The sequence below is a fragment of the Peromyscus californicus genome, unplaced genomic scaffold, assembly GCF_007827085.1.
Source record: "Peromyscus californicus insignis strain IS unplaced genomic scaffold, ASM782708v3 Scaffold_4__1_contigs__length_199733344, whole genome shotgun sequence".
In the NCBI taxonomy this organism is placed as follows: Eukaryota; Metazoa; Chordata; class Mammalia; order Rodentia; family Cricetidae; genus Peromyscus; species Peromyscus californicus.
Window position 1 is genome coordinate 20,794,814 of NW_026294562.1, and position 19,238 is coordinate 20,814,051.

General features: G+C 44.8%; 1 protein-coding gene across 6 annotated transcripts in view; it reads right to left on the minus strand.

Annotated features, from left to right (window-relative positions):
• Nucleotides 1–136: 136 nt before the first annotated feature.
• The window catches only part of Lcor (ligand dependent nuclear receptor corepressor), a 126,172-nt gene continuing 107,070 nt past the window's right edge, over nucleotides 137–19,238 (minus strand). For all 6 annotated transcript variants that reach the window (XM_052713934.1, XM_052713935.1, XM_052713930.1 and 3 more), the window contains one exon: nucleotides 137–14,605. In XM_052713934.1, the coding sequence (XP_052569894.1) occupies nucleotides 10,054–14,605 (4,552 nt within the window). In that variant the 3' untranslated portion in view covers nucleotides 137–10,053. The remainder of the gene's footprint in view (nucleotides 14,606–19,238) is intronic.

A 19,238-nucleotide genomic window follows, 5' to 3' on the forward strand; every position in this document is an offset into this window, starting at 1 on the left:
TGACTGAAGGTTTAGGGTAGTGTGCTCAGGGCTTCTCTACGCCCAGTTCCGGGGCTCACACAGTCCCTGCCATGTGTCGTTGGGGCAGGAGGCTGTGTTGTATTCCGTTCTCTCTCCAGTGACTACACAAACACACTTTAATATCAAAGAAGTTTAATATGCTGCAATAAAATAAGCGCCTTGAAAAAGCTCACAGAATAGAAGTCAACATTAGAGTAATCCCTCCCACACATCGTCCTCTAGCTCCACACCCCATCACCTCAAAACCAAACCAGAAAATCTTAACCACCACACGAAATCCTTCCAAGCTTGGATTTCAGTGTGAGCCCCTTTACCAACAACAAGAACACAGTTATCTATGTGGTCCAACAGGAAAAGCAAAACACAGAAGCACAAAAAGTCTACAAGATTTCAATATTTAAAAGACTTAGTACATACTCAAAGTTAAAATAACTCCAACTTTTATAGCTATACATACTGTTTTAAAGCAACTTAATATATTTTTAAATTTCATATATACACTCTCAAAGGTTCTTCAGGTGAGGTATGTAAACATTGTCTAATGAAAAATTTTCAATGTTTCAAACCAACAAATTCACAGCATACATTGAATTTTCATCCATTAAAGACACAGTATTTTCCTACACTCACTAACAGTGAAATCCAGGCCCAAGAGCACGTGCTGCTCTGCCCGGTGGCTAAGGGCAGACTCTTCTCACTTCACTTGTTTGGAAGGTGCCGGGGTCGGGGAGGGCTGCACCCTCCAGAGGCCCCACTCTTGGGCATCCGGAGCACGGGCTAAGACTCACAAGACAGCAGAAAGGAGCACATCCAAACACCTACAAGACTGACCTCGGCAACACCACCAGGAGGGACCAGGAAACACTTGAGAATGGTGGAGACTCAGCTCCCTGAACCGGAGCTGGTCCATAGGCCCTGCCCTAAACTCATTCTGAAGGGCTGTGGCCTAATAGAAGCAAAATCCAATGCACACCTGAGCTTCAGTTAAATTGCATGGGCCTCCTAGGACCCCCAGGCCCCTCAAAGGCTTGACACTAGCCTAAATTAGGGCACTGGGCTGTGCTTTTCATACAGGGTGGGGTTGAACTTCTTCATGTCATAATGCATGTGGGAAAATAATACCATGAGATCACAAAGATGACCAGCGTCCGCAGGCACTGGCCCAGGACCTTGGAGGAGCTCAATTGTGAAAACCACTTGTTCCCTGAGGGTAAACAGCAGGCTTACATTGAGATTAAGCGAGGCTAAGGTGGGGATTTTCATTACAAAATATCAAAGACTTAGGAAACGTCTGGTCAGAACTTCTATTTCACCTCCAGATCATCTACAGGACCCTCCCCCCACCCCTCACCAGAAGTAGTCACCTCCCCAACAACACAATGCAGGGCAAGTTCTTTCCTCTGCATGCTTCTGGGCTCAGCAGTGGAAAGTTTACCTTAATGCACCCACTTCAATCTAAAAAACACTAGTGAAAAATCCCAAACACCATCAGAAATATATATATATATATATTAAAAAAAGAGAGACATATTCCAAAAGCCTAAAAAACTACATCACTTCTAACAGTGGTTATCTGGGTGTGGGTATTCCTTTTCATTAAGTTTAGGACGGTCACAAGGAAAGGCTGCTCAACAGAGTTGGACACACTAAGAGCCTAAGCAGACTCTCGGGACCATGGACATCTTGAGCTGAGGCATAGAGGCAGAAGGCAGGACACAGGTTGGCTTCTAAAGGTGAGTCAGACAGAGCAGGGGGAAATATAATAGGCCACATATGTTTCTCAGGTAAAAATTCCTTACATTTATTCTATGGCCAAATGAGCTTTGTCTCATCTGTTCTGGAAACAAGTTCCTGGGAAATCGCTAACCTTTCAATTGGCGTGTCCACTTTTGATGTGTCTGGTGCTAGGAGAGTTCCCATACACTGCTACAGTTCTGAGACATGGGAGCGTGCAGAAGAAATAGAAGCAACAATTCAAGTAAAGCAGCCTCTTAGGAAAGGCAAGAGGCTTCACAAGAGCTGTCCCCCAACCCGATCCTCTGAGACAACAGGACTGGTCAGCACCTGGGGTCGTATTGCTATGGAAACACATCAGAAAGAACACCTGGAAGTCTGCTCTGCAGACCCGGGCACTGACCAATTTACTGTACACCTGTATATATATATAATATATATATAACACAACCAGATGAGAAGAGGGGGCAGTTAAAGCTTGGATTGGATGGTCCATTACAGATCAAATGCCCCAAACAGCTCTCAACCTGCTGGTTTTGTTTCTTTCTCCATGAGTGAACTGTATTATGAAAGAAGTCCACCACTCAAAATATATTCTTCTACAATACAATGCAAACCAACATCACTCAGAACATGAGTCTGCATACAGCACATGTAATAAATATTTTTAGAAAACTATTTACAGCATTACATCTTGTGAATATTTAGATGACAACAGAATCTACTTTCTGCAAAGGATAAAAAAGTTTTGACTGTCTAATTCAGTGCTAAATTCCCTGGCACCTAGTTATCCATTCACATTTCATCTCAAAATCAGATTTGCTTACAAACAGCATCTTAGAAAAACATTCTCCAGCATTGCTGTTCAAGTGCCTTCCTTGTTTAGAAAAGGCAAAGGGAGGCCGTAGGAAATACGCAAACTACAGTTCAAATGGCTGACAGTAATCCCTTCATACCTGGTCTCCAAGCACCCTAGAGTCCTGGAGCTGCAGGTCAACCCAGCCATCCTGGCAGAGTAGCATGGTGACAGATTGGGTGCCCATGGATGAGGTACAGGGAAAAGGGGCATGCATAACCATGAAGCATTGGTTTCATGACATCTAGGGTGCTCTGAATTGCAGACCAGGACTCCTGAGAAGTAAAGCTGAATACATTTTAGAACCATGGGTTATAGATGGGTGGGATGGGGCCACATCTGCACAGATGCTTGATGGGAAAGGGTGAGGAGGAAAGCCAAGGTGTTCCCAAGTTTTTTCAATGTGCAGAAGGTGACGTGTGTCTCCTATCGATGTGTGAAAGGATGACTCTCATGAATTCTGAAAGCCAGACTAGAAGCTCACATTGGCAACCACAGTGGTTTCTCCTCATTGCATAGGCATGAGTCTGCTTGCCCTGGGACTACAACCAAAGTCAATTCCTGCACAGGCCATGGAAGTCAACAGCTGAACGTACGTACGTACGTACCAATGGTGCATGTGTGAGTTGGGCTGCTGGGGGAAGTCCTGATGCTGGGCTGAGCAAAGTTATACCCCTTCAAGCCCCACTTTGGTCTGGGATGGAGCATCAGAGGGAGCAGCATTAAGGTTCCCGATCTACGCTGTGTTTACCCAAATACAGTAAGGGTTTCCCGGTTACAGCCTCCTGCCTTTACTGTAATGTCTAGGGGTTGAGAGTTGAGCATGGGAGCTGGGAGAACAGATGGCAAGAAGTTTTTGGAAAGCCCTTTTGACGGTTAACTAATTTTGTTAAAATAAATACTTTGTATAGAAGCATTTGAACAGGAAAATATCACTATTTACACAGTAAAATAAATTCCACAGTGGTATGTATAAATATGCACTCTATATATTTGAAACCAGTCACTAGCACAGCCTCCTAGAACTACTAAGAATGCAGAAGCCACTAGTGAAATTAATTACCCTATGATACAGTGGCTCTAGCAATAATCCCTACCTGTGGTATAAATATACAAAATTATGCAAATCTTATTCGTATAGTGTCTTTACCACAAATGCTTCCGAACACTACATACAGCTCTAACTACAACACAACACGAGATGTACCCCATGGTACCAACTGGAGTGGGGAAAAGGAGATCACTGAATGGCTTTTAGACCCAGTCCACTAAACACTGTGAGAATCTAGCAATGAAGAGAAATTCTTCTCGTTTGACATGTATGCATTCAGAGAAGCACTTTAGGGGAGGGAGTGTCCCAGAGAAGATGCCACCCAGAAGGGGGCCAGTGGCATAGGCAGAAGGGAAGAGAAAAGGCAAGGTACCAAGAATGACTCCCCAAAGGAGGAGCTGCTTCAGGCCTAACCAAGAGGGCCCTGGACTTTTTCTGCCTAAAGCTGCTGGTGCACAGATGAGGTGCCTTTGGCACACTGGCCATGCCAACAAAAATGCATGGCCTGGACTCAAGTTTTCAAACACACAAAGATCAGCCACTTATATTCACAGATATTGACCAAACTTGAGAATTGTAAATCTGCACATATCCTAGGTACAGAAGAGAAACGGAGGGCTATGGGTGTGAAGCTACCAGTTCCTATGCTTTCAGAGAGGCACTACTTCAGACTGCACGTTCACTGGAAACCAGCATGTGCCACTGCTGGTGGAATGTCTCTATCAGTCAAATTCACTGTGATGCATAACCATCATGATTGCATTTTTCAAGACTGTACTTTGAACTAGGCCCTAGCAGATATGCTATATCCACAATTCATCAGCAAGTATCCAATGAGCAAAGACAATCTCTTTCTTCCTTAGAAGCACCATCAGGAATGTTGCACAAAGACAACTGTGTGCTGAGACAGACAAGCAAGATACCCCAAACCCAAAAGGACTGTTGCAATGCTGGCCTATATGCACAAAGAAACCATGTGCCTAACTGCTCACACAATTTGATAGTGACTTTTGCAAAGATCGTACACTGACCTAAAAGGTCAGGCAGTAAGCATTTTAGGTAGTATGGACCACATATAGTTTGTTAATTGTTTTATTATCTCTGCTTGTCCAATTCAAAAAGTGTAAATATATTCATCCAACCTCTGGTGTACTCTAATACCATGGGCACCCAGATGCTCTTCAGGCAGGCAGTCTAGGCTTTCAAGCCGTTTACAAACTGCACCCGTCAGACAGGATGGCCCACAGGGTGTGAAAGCTTCAGTGTCTCCTTCCTTGGCACACATGCCTGGGCAGCTGCCTGTCTGCCAGAGGAAGGGCTGGGTCCAGAGCACTGAAAGACACCATCCTAGAGCCTGAGAAAGGACAATCCCATGAGGAGGCAACGGGCTCAAACCCAAAAACAAAAGCATGAATAAGGGCAGCTTCTGCACACTGCTCATACTTGGGTGTAGAATAATGGGGTACTGCAAAGTGGCTGGCCTTACCATCCATCCCTTATAGGTGATAGGACTCTTCAGAATTTTCAAGAGTTGAATTATTCTGAAAGCTGTCTCAAAAGGCAAATTTCCAAGTTCTGCTGGTTTTTAAGTTTTTAAAAGTATCTTTTCATTGCAAAGGATTTGGGAGCAAGCACAGGGAAAAGTACCTGCTGCGTGGATACGAGGACTGCTTTACATACACAGATGTGACTTTATATCTCAAGCATTCTAGCATTTCAGTGGCTAATAAGTCATAAGAAAATAAAAAACAGGGAAGAATTAAAAATAATTGGGCAAGGGATAGAGCTCAGTGGCAGAATGTCTGCCTAGCTTACATCAGGCCCGGAGTCCAAATTTCAGCGCTGTCCACTAATTAGGAGACAAGGTCCCCATCTTTTAAATTTGGCATGATATTTAACTTCATTCTGGAATGCAGAATAGAAACTTTTATTTGAGTTTTGTGGGGAGGGGGAGGGGAGGACAAACATTCTGGAAGCTGACTGGATTTGATATAAAGATACAATCAGTAACTCCTTAGTCATACTCAGGTTAAACGTGTTCTAATTTTTTTTGTCCTTCTTTTCTATAGCAGTTCAAAAACCACCATTCTATTGTTAGCTTGTCTTTAGTAAATTTATTTTGAAAGTGTGTGACTGAGAACAGATCAATGGTAATTATAAAGAGTGCTTTGGTTGTCTTTCTCACAACTACATGTGGTGCTGAGAACTCTTAAGTCCAAGAGAAGCACAGCTAATCTCATCACAGTCAGTCTTGGCTTATTTTAGTAAACAAGTGAAGCTAGGGGCAGTTCTAGGATTAGAAACTATGGGAGTGAACCGTGGGACAGTCCACATGACTTCCGAATTCCAAAGGCAGCTTGTTCAGGGGTTCTGGTCTATGGGCTGTGGTGGCTTCACTGAGGGGCTAGGGGAGGGACTTAAAAGGGAGACACACTGCTTGTTTAGAGTTGAGTTACTTTGAAACTGTCTCAATGACATGCCTCTCTTACAGCAAGAGAACACAGAAATGTGCTTAAAAGATTCAACTGAGATGGGGGGCGGCGTGGGAGACAGAGGGTGTGAGGCAGAAGAAGAGGAATGGAGAAGATTTATTCCCAAAAGGGATTATTTTCTCAAGCAGGGGTCAGCAGGCTTCTTTAAAGATATAAATATTAACTATTTTAGGCTTTGTGGACTTCATGGCCACTGCTCCATGGACAATCAATAAGCAAATGGGCATAGTTATATGACAATAAAACTTTATTTATACACATGAGCAGCCGGCCCACAGTTTGCATGTCTGGAACAGCTCATAGGTGAGCTAAGAGGAGGTCTGTACTGGTGAAACCGGAGGGATGGAGGTGGCTCTCCAGCTATGGACAGCTTCTTGGGTTATTCAGTCTGTTTCTGGTATTCTGACAAGCACAGACTTCGGATGGCAACACCACAAAATCTCCAGTTTGCATCATATAGCATGGTGTCATTTCCTATGGGACTCTCAGGCCTGCTAATCAATAGAAATGTTGCCCATAAATGAGTGACAGCTGTGCCTTCACTACAGCCGCCATCACAAGGCTGGAAACAGGCCCGATCCTGATTTACAGCCTCTGTCTTGAAGTGATACTTGCTGATGACTTATGTGCACAGTGAGAAATTCACCTGTGGCTGAGTGATGTGCAGAGGGTCGTGCGGGAAACGGATGACTTCTCTCTAAACCATTACAGAATGATGAGGCACACACCCCACAGCTTGACTGTGGTTTAAATATGACAGTGTAAAATTTTCAATAAAGAAACCCACCACTACCAAACAACAATAACAAAAATAAAAACCGCAAAACCCAGTGAATCCCAGGAACTAGCAACTGTGGGTCAAAAGACTCAGGTAACATCCCAGAACAGAGAAAGTGCCTGGGCGAGACTCTGAACCCCAGTGAGACAGCAGGCCCATACCAGGGAGTCTAACAGGACAGAAAATGGGTCCCCAAAGCAGGCTGTGCTCTAGGCAAGCTACACAGAGCTTCTCAGATAGCTTCTTGGGCATCTTCCAGATCCTGAACAGAGGGAACACCAGTCCTCTGGCATCAACTTCAGCTCCAGCCTTAGGACAGCCACTTCACTGAGCACAGGGCAGGAGCAGAATGCCTTTCAGACTCAGGATCAAACTGAGGGGCAGAGTACACTGTATATGGCGGCAAGTCGTATTTGAAAATGGCTACAGAAGGAAGGGAAACAAAGAGAATGGAGTCAAGGCCAAGCCTGGAGATGCTGAAGGGATGATTTCCCAGCATCTGCTATGGGTGCAGAAAAGTCTTCTAGAACTACTGTCAATTTTGATTCTTTTCCCTTCTTCTATTAACAAAATTAACCAGATCATCAAAAATGAGCTCAATAAATATGAAACAATTAAAAAAACTTAAATGTCCAAATTTTGTAGAATGTCCATTTATATAAATGCAGTCACTACTATCAAGTGCAAGCTGTTAAGGATGTCTACTGCACTGTTGTGTTGGGTATATAACAAACACTTCCACACAGCTCCCTCAAATGCAGGCTACTATCTTGAAGAAGCTTTTAAAATTGAAAACACAATCAGAAAAGTAATGGAATGAAGTATAAACCTGGAACAGGAAGCGTCCCACCAACTTACCACTCATTCCTCCCTCTAACCTAACCCAAGCACCTTACAAGGGAGTCACCAGGCAGCCACGGGCGCCTCCCATGTACAGGCATTGACACACCGCACATTAGTAAGCCTTGGCTGTTTAAGTCACTACAACAACACTATCCAGTGACAACTAGAGGAAAAGCTCTTTTAAGCCTTAAAAGCATTTTTTAAATATTAAAACGAACCTACTTAAAACATATTAATGCTTCTGTGCAACTTAATGCTGAGAAAGAGTTTCGAGCACACACTCAGCAGTCTCATTACGATAGGTAGCTTGTGAATGGTCAAGGTCAAAGATAATAAAAAGAATAATGGGGAGTGGGGAAAGTAAGGGATGAGGGAGGAGGCAGTGAGGGGGAAAGCCCATGAATGCTCATGGGATAGAGGGGACGTTTAAAAACAAGGAAATGACAACTTTCATTATCCGTGAAATTCAACACAATTCTCAATTTCTCATGAATCAAATGCTCCAGTCCTACCCAATTATCAGAAGTTTCCATTATCTGCAGCAAACCTTTAACAATAGCAAAATAGGTAGAAGGCCTGTTTTATCATGATTTGCATATAAAAGAAGTCCATCTGGGTTGATCTAAAAAGATCGGAAACAACCTAAGTAGAAACTTTTAATAAGAACAGGGCAGCAGCTGTCCACGCAAGCCTATTTTGGTGACAGGACACGTCAAAGCCGACGGAGGCTTTAGCAACCAAGTGGTTTGCTGACTGGCCCAATGGAAATGTCAAGTACACACGGTACAATGGAGCAATGTCCCAGGCACTGAGTGAAGCCAGTGGGGCTGTGTTAGGCTCCACCCAGGAAAGGCAAGCATCACCACTTTCAATTATTGCAGTTCTCATTTCGGAGCCACAGGACAGTGAAGCGGTGTGGGAGGGGCAATACTGCAAGCATTTAGCCACGAGGCTGGAACTATCAATGGGTACAGACGCCTACTCCAGACAGACGCCTACTCCAGACAGACGCCTACTCCAGGCATGAACAGTCACATCAGAGTCTCAGCTGAGCTTCACTCAGCTGGGGATGGGGGTGTGGCTCCACTGAGATTCTGGGCAGCTTCTTGCAGCTGCCTGGGTGTTCTAGTCTTTCAAGGCCACTGCTCTCCAAGTCACACGTGAAAGTGGTATTAGGGATGTGCATGGAGACACTGGATTACTTGCAAACAAGCTGGCCATTGCTAATTTCTCAGCTTACTGATACACTGCATGGGGAAGAAAGAATTTCCCTGTGAAACTAGTACCAGGAGACACTGGTGGACAGCAACTAAAGGCAGATACACCTAGATGCATATGCACAAGGCTAAGCTTTCCTACTGCTGGAAAGACATGTTGACTTTCACTGCATAGGGAAGTAAGAATGGAAACAAAGAATCACTCATCCTAATGGTCAAATGATAGCTACACGATGAAAACATACACAAAAAGCTGCAACAAAATAGAACACACACACCTCACTGAGTAGTACTACCATGCTCACAAGGTCCCAAACTGGAGGATGACAAGTGTTAGTAGTAACATAGTTTGGGGGTGGGGGGTGTTTCTAGCACATCTTTTGTCCCATGGGCACACAAATTAGAGAACATGATCTGAAATGATTTTAAAAAAAGATGAAGGGGTGATAAACAATATGAGTTTTAGAAGGAAACAGAAACATTAATCTTTTATAATAATTATAAATCCCCTGCATTCTCCACATACCATAGAAATGATTTGGTTCAGCTTTCAAATATCACTCAAATAAAAACCAAACAAGACAGAAAGGGGAGTTGTGCTGCGGTATGCAAGGTGCACCTGTCCAGGGGCGCACAGGCAGCTGCTGCCGGCTCCTCACTCGCTCACGCATGCGCAGCAGTGGCCTCCTCAGTGACAGAGCAAGTGCTTGTGCGTCAAGTATAAAATACAAGCCTTTAGTCACATACATCAGCTTCTCAGCTTTTGTCAAATTTTAAACAAAAATGATAAATAAGGCACTGTACTTCTTAAAACAAAAACTGCTTGTTTCCAAGTTTAAAACCCAAGGAACAACCAGAATATAATGTACAACTTCCCTTAGCCATGGAGAAGGACTCTCTTCAAGTTCCCGTCTCTAGCTGAGACGCATTTTGTGACATTTCAAACTGGTGTTCTCTGTAACTGCAACGTGAAAGGCTTAACAAGCTTATAAAAGCAGATTTTGTTAATGCGAGATAAAGGTTTCTTGTAGAGGCCAGCCTCTCTCGGGGCCATCCAGCTCTCACTTGGAATCTAAGCGTCGACGTTTGCCCTGTGAAGAGTCCAGTGTGGCCTTGAGCTTTCTCTTTCTCTGGGCAGCCTGGGTCTCTGGGCTTTTTGTCAAGGGTCTAGCTCGGCCCCTCCCACTGCTCAGCTTCCTGCTTCTCCCTCTGGCTTTGGGGGGCTTTGCAGAGGCATCTCCTGCACCCCTTTGCTTGGCAGGCTTTGTCAGCGCTTCCGAGGCTGCAGCAGGATGGCTAGGCCTTTTGTCTGCATTCTCTTTTTCTTTCCTGGATGGTGGGCAGCTCTTCCTGGGAGCCTTTTTACAGAGTCTCACTTTATTCTCTTTCAAGGTCATCTTCTTGGATAGTTGGCTGACTCTGTCCTTTGTAGCTAGCTTCTTGGCAGAAAGGCCTCTGCTGGCTTTTGTTGCTGGCCCCTTGTCCTTATCATCCTGAGTTCCGGAGCCTTCTGCTCTTTTGCGCTTGTTCTGACCTTCCACTTTAAGCAAGGTTTCAGGCATCTGCTTCCCTCTTTTCCTCTTGCGTCCTTCAGCCCTCTTGGGGGTGACAGGAAAGCCATCTGCACCCACCCGGAGGGCCAGCTTGGGGGACATCAGCGGGTTGATGCACACGCTCTTTCGGCCCTGCTTAACTTCGGAAGGCCCACCCAGTGAGCTGTCCAGGCGCTGGGCTCGGAGCTTTCCTCGAATATTGGAATACTTTCTAAGGATCCGGGTGCTGGCTGGAGTAGGCAAGTTGGCGGGAGGATGGCTATTTCTGCCTTCCCTGACCTCCTCCTCTACGGTGTCTTCACTGTGAGGGCCGAGGCTGGTGTCACTGCCAGCCTCTGGCTCCACCTGGCCAGGATTCTCTCGCAGTTTAGCCCACAGCTTCTGTGTTTTCCAATTATTCCGAGCAGGAATGGCTCCAGGAAATTTCTTTAAGTGTTTTTTCAAGCGTTCTGCCTGTAGTGAACTGGGGTACAGGGTGGAAGGAGGGTACTTCTGAAGAGGGTGTTTAACAAGGGGGATGTCTCCTGGAAGACGAGTATTTAGTTTCTTCACAATGACCAGAGACCGAGTTTCTGTTGTCTCTAAGAACCACTTACAGATGTTAGACAGTTTAAAGTTTGTCATAAACAGCATCTGAACAGGAGAAAACTTCTGCACCTCCAATGAACCCCTGCACTTCCGTGACCTCTTCTTGCTCTTCCAAATCTCCTTCAGCTTGTCGGACTTGCTCTTTGCTCGTGCTGTCGGCTGCGCTTCTTTCTCCAACTGGATCCAGCCCTTCTGAACTTTCAGGTACTGGGCATTGAAGTTGGCGATCAGCTCCTGGTTCTCCTCCTCTGCACACCATCCCACGAACCTGGGCTGCTCTTCTACTGCCGTGTCTGCATCGTCCTCATCCAAAGGCTCCATACTCTCGGAAGCTTCATTTTCCTTTGGTGCTGGGCTGACTTGTGTGACTTGCTTTTCAGAAGTCACTTTTGTAGTGTCCAAGGCATCCACACAATGAGCGTGTCTCAGGTTGTAAGTTGAAGAAGGCAATCTCTTAGGCCTTGTTACCAATTTTGGTGGCCCGGCAGGATCACCATTCTGACTGGCTGATATCCCAGCTAAGCTAGATGAAGGAAGGCCAGCATCATCTTTAGAGTGGGTATCCTCAACACCTACCTCACTCACAGAGGCTTCCACATCCTGTGTGGCAATGTGTCCCGGCTTCTCTTTTACCTGCTCCAGGTCCCTCTTAAAAGGAATGCTTTCTGAGGGCACATGTGCATCTCTCTCATCTATTTTGGACCAGACGTTAATTTCCAGGTTCTCCCCAGGCAGTGGCTGGCCAACTATGGTGGAGTCACTGCTTGGGGAAGTCTCCCCTTCTTCTCTTTTAACTTCCTTTGCCAGCATGCTTTTAAAAGTCTGCCTTGTGATGACTCCAACTCCTTCACCCTCCTGCTTGCTATCTTCATCAGAGGAACGTTCACCGACACTGGGGTTTTCGGTGTCCTCCAGATCATCTGTATGGATGCTGTCAATCATTGAGCCCTCGGGGGTTGCCCTACCAGAGTGCCCTTCTCTTTTAGAATGCTTTATGGTAGGATTTTTAGAAATCTTCATTTCAGAACAAGCAGTGGATGAATCTAAACCTTGGCTTCCTGGGCACCTGTCAGCAGAGGATGAATCTACAAGTTGACTTCTTAGGCATCTATCAGAGGCCTCGGGGAGCTTTTTACCCTTTTTCTTCTTGTCCACATTCTCTTCGGGCGAGTCCAAGTTTGCCTCACTCAGATCCTGTTCTGATAAGTTTTTTCTATCACTGTCATGCATCTCCAGCTGTCTGGTTCCACTGGCTGCCTCACCTCCCTCGGTCTCACCCGGGTTCTCATCACTGACAATGCTGCTTTCCAGTAGGGGCAGGGCGGCTTCTAGCGACAGCGTCTCCCCAGGGATATCTCCAGTCTCAGCCTCAGTACTGATGCTTTGGTCATGCTCAGACAGTTCTAGACTCAGGGGAGGATCGAAACCCACAGCAGGACTTTCATTTTCTGAGCACAGAGAATGCTCTTCTCTGATGACTGTTTCAGGAGAAGACTGAGGTCTACATAGCTGGTCTTCACCGTCTTCCCCAGAGATGAAGGGGGTGTTTCCGGTTATGGGAGTCAGGTGACACTCCTGGAGTGTATGCATTTCCTCTGACTCCAGAAGAGAAGCTGGTGGCTGGTCTTGCTCAAGGAAAGATAGTACACTTGCTGTTGGAGGTGAGACTGCAATGCTGCCTTCTGGAACATTAGGCATATCCTCATCAGGGAGGGGTGCAGGCAGAAGACATGCTGGGCTACAGGCTGTGGTCTCTCCTGGAGTAGGGGAGCTGCTAGGATCCTGTTCATTCACAGTAAGGCAAACCTCTGGCTCCTGATACTCTTTTGCTGATGACATGTCTTTGCCTCCTTCCTCAAGGGAGGTTCTTTCCTTCCCAGGATCGTCAGGGGTATCTTCTTCCACAAGTTGCACACCTACTGTGGGAAGCTGTACATCTGCAGTCGGAAGCTGTACATCTGCAGTTGGATGCTGCACACCTACTGTGGGAAGCTGTACATCTGCAGTTGGATGCTGCACACCTACTGTGGGAAGCTGCACATCTACTGTTGGAAGCTGTACATCTGCAGTTGGATGCTGCACACCTACTGTGGGAAGCTGCACACCTACTGTGGGAAGCTGCACACCTACTGTTGGATGCTGCACACCTACTATGTGCTTTGAGGTGGGAAGTGTAAGAGTCTGCTTGGGAGTCACCACTACCTCTGGTGCTATCGGTGAGCAGCTTCCCTTTTCTTGGGAGCGTAAATTTCTGGCCAGTGTGCGAACAGTTGGCAATTCACAACAATCACCATTAAAAAAGTATCCCCGGGTACTCTTCCGGGCTGTTTTCCGAGAAGACAATATGGATCTTTGATTTTCAAAGTGGCATTCTGTTATTGGTTGACTGATATAAACAACATCACACTGGTTGTCATAATCATTTATCCTCAAGCCTGATGCTCTCTTACTCTTCCGAGCAGTCTTGATGGAGGCTGTTATCATCTTGGTTCGAGAGTGACCATTGGATGCTCTGTGTACAGCTGGTGTGGGGCTGGGAGCTAACCAATCACCTTTGGAATGATCAAAATGGCCCTGGTCGCTGGGGTATGTCTGGTAACCCACCTTGTTTCTACCTAGTGAATGAAGATGGTTCTCTTGCTTTGGCCTTGCATCTTGTTCATCTGCCTCTAAATCCTGGTGTAAGGATGTTTTTGAGCTGCACTGTAAAGTATTCTCTTTGTCTGCAGTACTAGATGAGTTTCCCATAAACCCTGAGTCCCATTTCTCTTCTGATAAAGCTTTGAACGAGTTTCTTTGAGAAACAATACAGCTACCATCCTCTTCAGTATTCTCAGCTGCCACGTCCACTGCAGTCAGACTTTCGACTGAGGCTGGGGCATGGTCTTCACCATCCTCACAGGGTTTCACGCTGATGTCTTGCTCCCGTCCAGTGGTTTGCCCCTCTAAGCTTTTGGAACTGTGGAGGGAGTTAAAAGAGGAAGAATCCAATGTAGTGAGGCATCCCACAGCGGGACTGTCTGCTGATCTTCTGGAGTTAGGTTGAATGTCTGGAAGTTCAGAGGAATCTTTCTGGACAATGGTCAAGGCATTCTCTCTTCCATCTACAGAGTCTGTCTCAGGAGGTGGTTCCTTCATGGTTTGTTCAGTCACACTCAGAGAGCTAGGAGAACCCGAGGAGTCTAAGAACAAATTTACAGAAGCAGGAGACTTCCCATCGAGACACACATCATCTTTTTCATCTTGTCTGCAGCTCAGCTGGGCACAATCTGCATTGCAAGTGGAGACATCCATCACTGTGGAATCTAAAGGCTGCAGGTCCTCAGTACCTGGCTGAGATTCAGTGTATAGGTCACTCAGGACACGAATGAATTGCTTCTGATGATGTGTGCACAGTTTGACCATAAACTTCTCCAGTGGGGGCTTCGATGGATGGTTAGAATCTACTGCTGATGCTTCTGTGGAATTCTTACTAGACAAACAAAGAAAAAGAGGAAATTAGCATGTGCACTTCCAAGGAAAGGTTTCTATAATATGAACTGTATCAGATGCTATTTATATTTTAAAGAGAAAGGGCATTCTAGCCAAAACTGTCATTGACTTTCAAGTCCATCATTTACTTTAGTTCAATAAGGAAAACATAATTAGAATATAAAGCCAGCTCATCTTAGTCTCAAAAATGTTTTGGTTTTTATGGTACGAGGAAATGAAAGAGGGCCTGGTACAAACTAGGAAAGTACACTGCCACTGAGCTACATTCCAATCCCCTGCTTCATACTTTTACACTTCAATAATTCAGAAATAACTATCTTAGAAGAAATATTGAAAATAAAGTTTGGCCACATTATTAACTCCACATGGTCAACACAGAGCAACCCTTATCCAAAAGTCTGTAATGCTCCAAAATGTAAACGGTGGCAAGTGCTAACATGGAGGTACAAGTGGAAAACCACACATCATGCAACTGTTAGATGCAAGACTACTGAAGATACCGTGTAAGATTCCTTTTAGGCTGTATGCATACAGTGGGTCTGAACCATAAATGAATTCTGACATGAGGCTGGGGCCCCTCCTGAGATAGCTCATTAAATATATGCAAACATTTCAAAATCTGAAGAAAGTCAAAATTCCAAACATGTCCGGTCCCAAGCATTTCGGATAAGGGATACTCAACCTGCACTTCTGTTGTAGGCCTAGGCAACCGTGTTAAAACCACCACTAGTCTAAGTCTATTAACACTGATAAAAATTCAGACATACTGCATTACAGACATCATCTTAGAAGTATTTAGAGAACTCAATGGCTATAAGACAATTTCTCAGAAAGAGTAATTGGCTGGAGAACCATTAACAGTGTTCTAGAACAGGACACAAACAGCAATAAGAATGCTTACATTTTAGGTATATTAGACAACGGAATGACAAGCAGCTTCTGATTTATAGCCTAAGTGAGGAGGCAGATGTGAAGTAGAAACACGAATGGCAAACTATCAGCTTCGACTGGTGCAAGGCAGAAGTATTAGTATCATCACACTAGCCTTCCACTGAATTCCCTAGAACATCAGCAGTCAACATCTTAGCTACACAGCTGCTCTGCAAGAAAGCTGTCTCCATACTGTGAAGCATGTGTCTGCTCTCTGGGACAAACTCTCAGAGTTTAAGCCCCAAGGTCAAGGTGGTGGGAGAGGCCAATACTAGACTCAAGACAGGTCACAGGGATGGCCTGTAGGATGGCCAGCAGGTTTTACAGTTGCTTTGTGCTTCCAGATGCACAGCTTTTACAGAGCCCGCACGGATGGGGCCCGGTTAGATACAACTTCTCCCACACACACTCTGGTCTGTAGACCTGTAGGAGACTATTATTTGACGGTGAATGAAGCACAACAGAACATGGAGGGGAACTTCACACATGTGTGTGAACAGATGTTGATGCTGTCTTGACTTTTACCTCCCAGGCCTGAGTGCCTTTATAGGAAGGCTTACTGCAGACAGTCTGCATCACCTATCTTCCCACCTCCCACTGGTAGTGGAGTTGTAGGAAAGGACACAGGAGCTCGAAAATGAGATGTCCGATTCTACTCCTATTCTGACATTTACAGGATTACAGGGAAGTTACCTCATCTCACTGAACCTTAGCTTCCTCATCTGTATCCTGGGACTGAAAAGCAGTATACTGAGAGACTACACAAGAGTGGGGCTTAAGTAACTTTGCTTTCTGTTTCTAACTTGAGACATGGTCTCTCTCTCTAGTTCTGGCTAGCCTGGAACTTGCATCAGTCCTCTTTGATCCTCCTGCCTCTGCCTTTTATGTGTTTGGCTTATGGATGTGGTAGCACACTCCAGCAAAAGCAAGGTTTTTGTTTGTTTGTTTTCCAGGGGGACCTCAAACGTTCTGTGCAGCTGAGACTAACCACGAGCTACTCCTGATTCTCTGGCCTCCACTGTCTAAGTGTTGGGATTACAGTAATATGCTATCATGGCCAGTTAAATTTTTAATTACATTTACATTGTGTATGTGTATATACTCTCTCATGTACACATGTGCCCACATACATGTAGAAGTCACAAGGCAAATTCTGTGAGTTTGTTTTGCCCTTCCAAACAGACGGGTCCCAGGAATTAAACTCAGGTCATCAGGTTTGGTGGCAAATACTTTTATATACTGAGCCATCTTGCCAGCTCCCCCACCCCACTTTTTGTTTATTATTTTTGTGTAAGTCTTTACAGAGTCACATTGTCTCTTAACACATCTTCTCCCCATCCACCTTTGTTTCTCTGAGAATCAGTAATTCATACCATCAGGACAAAGGCAGAAAATCTAGAAGACAGTACCAAGTGATATGTTCTAAGCAGAGATGTTTTAAGGCTCGGAACTGAAAGTTTTGCTGGCAATTTGGATGCATAGACAGGAGCCTATAAGAAGTGTCCTTGGAGCTACGAGCCTGCACATTAACACCAACCTTTGTCCAGCTATCATTAAACAGGTAACTTTACAACTACGGCCATAAAACCACTTTTGCCCATGCCTCCAAATTACTACGTACTTTCCCCCTCTAAAGAGGAACTAAATTTAGATGATTTTTAATTTCTTACCATTTGGCTATTTAATTTTTAGAGTTAATCTTCCTGATAATTATATAGCTGCATTTTTCATGTCTGGCTTTTAAAAAACGGTGTCAGTCTTTTTTAAATGGCTATGTTCTACCCGTGCTTGACATTATTCAAGTATCCCTATATCTTTAATGGAGCTCAAATACAGCATTTACACTAACTCTCCTAGGCAACTAGCAGTGAACCCAGAGTAGAGAGATACTGTCTTGCAGACAATTTCCTCACTCTAACTCTGGAAAAACATGGTATTTTGGTTCAGTGATTAATCCATATCATATTACATTCTTGACATCTGACTAAATATGATCTTCACAGGAAAATACATCCCAGACGTTGCAATCATTTGCCTGACTTCATGTAATGTTGAAATCACATGTTACTTCTGCTCAACAGGAGCCCTTCCTGTAATAGTTAAGTGAATTATTTATCAGGCAGAAATACTTGACTACTACCACCAAAGCACAACGAGGTCACAGGGATTAGTAAACTGGAGAGAGGTTGTAAAGACAAGGGAATCTGACTTCCAACTCTCAGAAGCCGTCCTTGGTTTATCTCCTTGGTGAGAAATGGTCTGTATGGCCTTGATCACACAGTCTTTCTACCTTTAGCTTAATGCCTAATTCAGAAGGGTGTGGTAAAAGGATAAGATAATACTCATAAAAACTAAAAGGCACAATTTAAAAGCAATGTGTTGCTTCACAACCCTATCTTCAATGATTTACTCAATGATGTTTTTCTAGATCAGAGGTTAGGCACAGCTGAACTCTATTTAGTCAATATTGCAATACTTACATTCCTGCGGTTAATATAAATGGTGGGCAGTCGATGCTTATGTTATTTTCCAGGAAAGGACAGATGAAAAGGTGGCAGGGAGCAGAATGTCAAATGTAAGGATCTAGAACCTAGAGTACCAGGTTCAGGTACTCTCCCCAGCAGCCAGCTTGTAACCACCCAAGGACTTCTGGGTAGGCAAAGCACTATCACTGATGACCAAAATGTATTTTCTTGACTGAACGAGACCAACACTTAAGCACATAGGAGCTAATGTTAGGTGCAGAAAGGACTGGTCTGAGAACGTGGAGGGGAAAGGCGGCTTTAAACAGAGTAGACTATGGCTAGAGTACTCAATTTGGCTTATGTATCCAGTCCCCTATCAAGGTGTCCCAGTTGTACATTTGCTAGGTGGTAAGCGGAAAGGATGCTTCCCATGTCCTCACTCCTAAGTCTTTTCCAGGGTGTGGTGAGTCTGCTGACAGGTTCGGGTGGGGGTGGGTGGGGTTGGAGAGCAATAAGAGAGGGGAATAGGAGGGTCTAAGGGATCTGATAGGGGAAGTGGGAAAAGGGAGCTCTTAAGGGAGGGAGGCTATAGAAGGAGGAGGGTAAAATAATAAGGATGCCAGAAAAAGCTGCAAGGAATTTAACTATTTACCTTTAAAAAACTATAATACATATAGTCTTGTATAATTTTTATACATACATGGTTTTAATGACCTTTTCTCATCTGGGTTGACAGTGCTTCCTCCAAGAGCCAAAGACCATCTAACGAAAACCCTACACCAAACATGAGAAGCCTTCTTCTGAGCTGTTGGCCAGGCCGTCCAGGGGACTCCCCAAACATACAGCCTATTACTGTTGCCACTTGCTCCCCAGGGAAAGTCCTTACTGCTGAAGACACCATGTACTTCAGGAACAGGGCCCAGAAACCCCTGAGCTATGACTGACCCGAATACTTTGATGGCAGCAGAAGGAAAGCACATTTGCCCTTGACAATCTCCTATCTAAACAAAGGGACGACCCAAAGGCTATGACAGAACTATGTATAGTCAAAGTGGGCATGAGTATGCAAATATTTCTTTAGTCAAACAAACTGTGTATAGTTGTACCTCCAAGTCATTAGCAGTCAAGTTTTCCATCCATAGAACTGGCTAGAAGTAAAAGCAATGGAGCTGGGGAGCTGGCTCAGTCAGGAAAGTGCTTGCTATGTAAGCCTGAGGG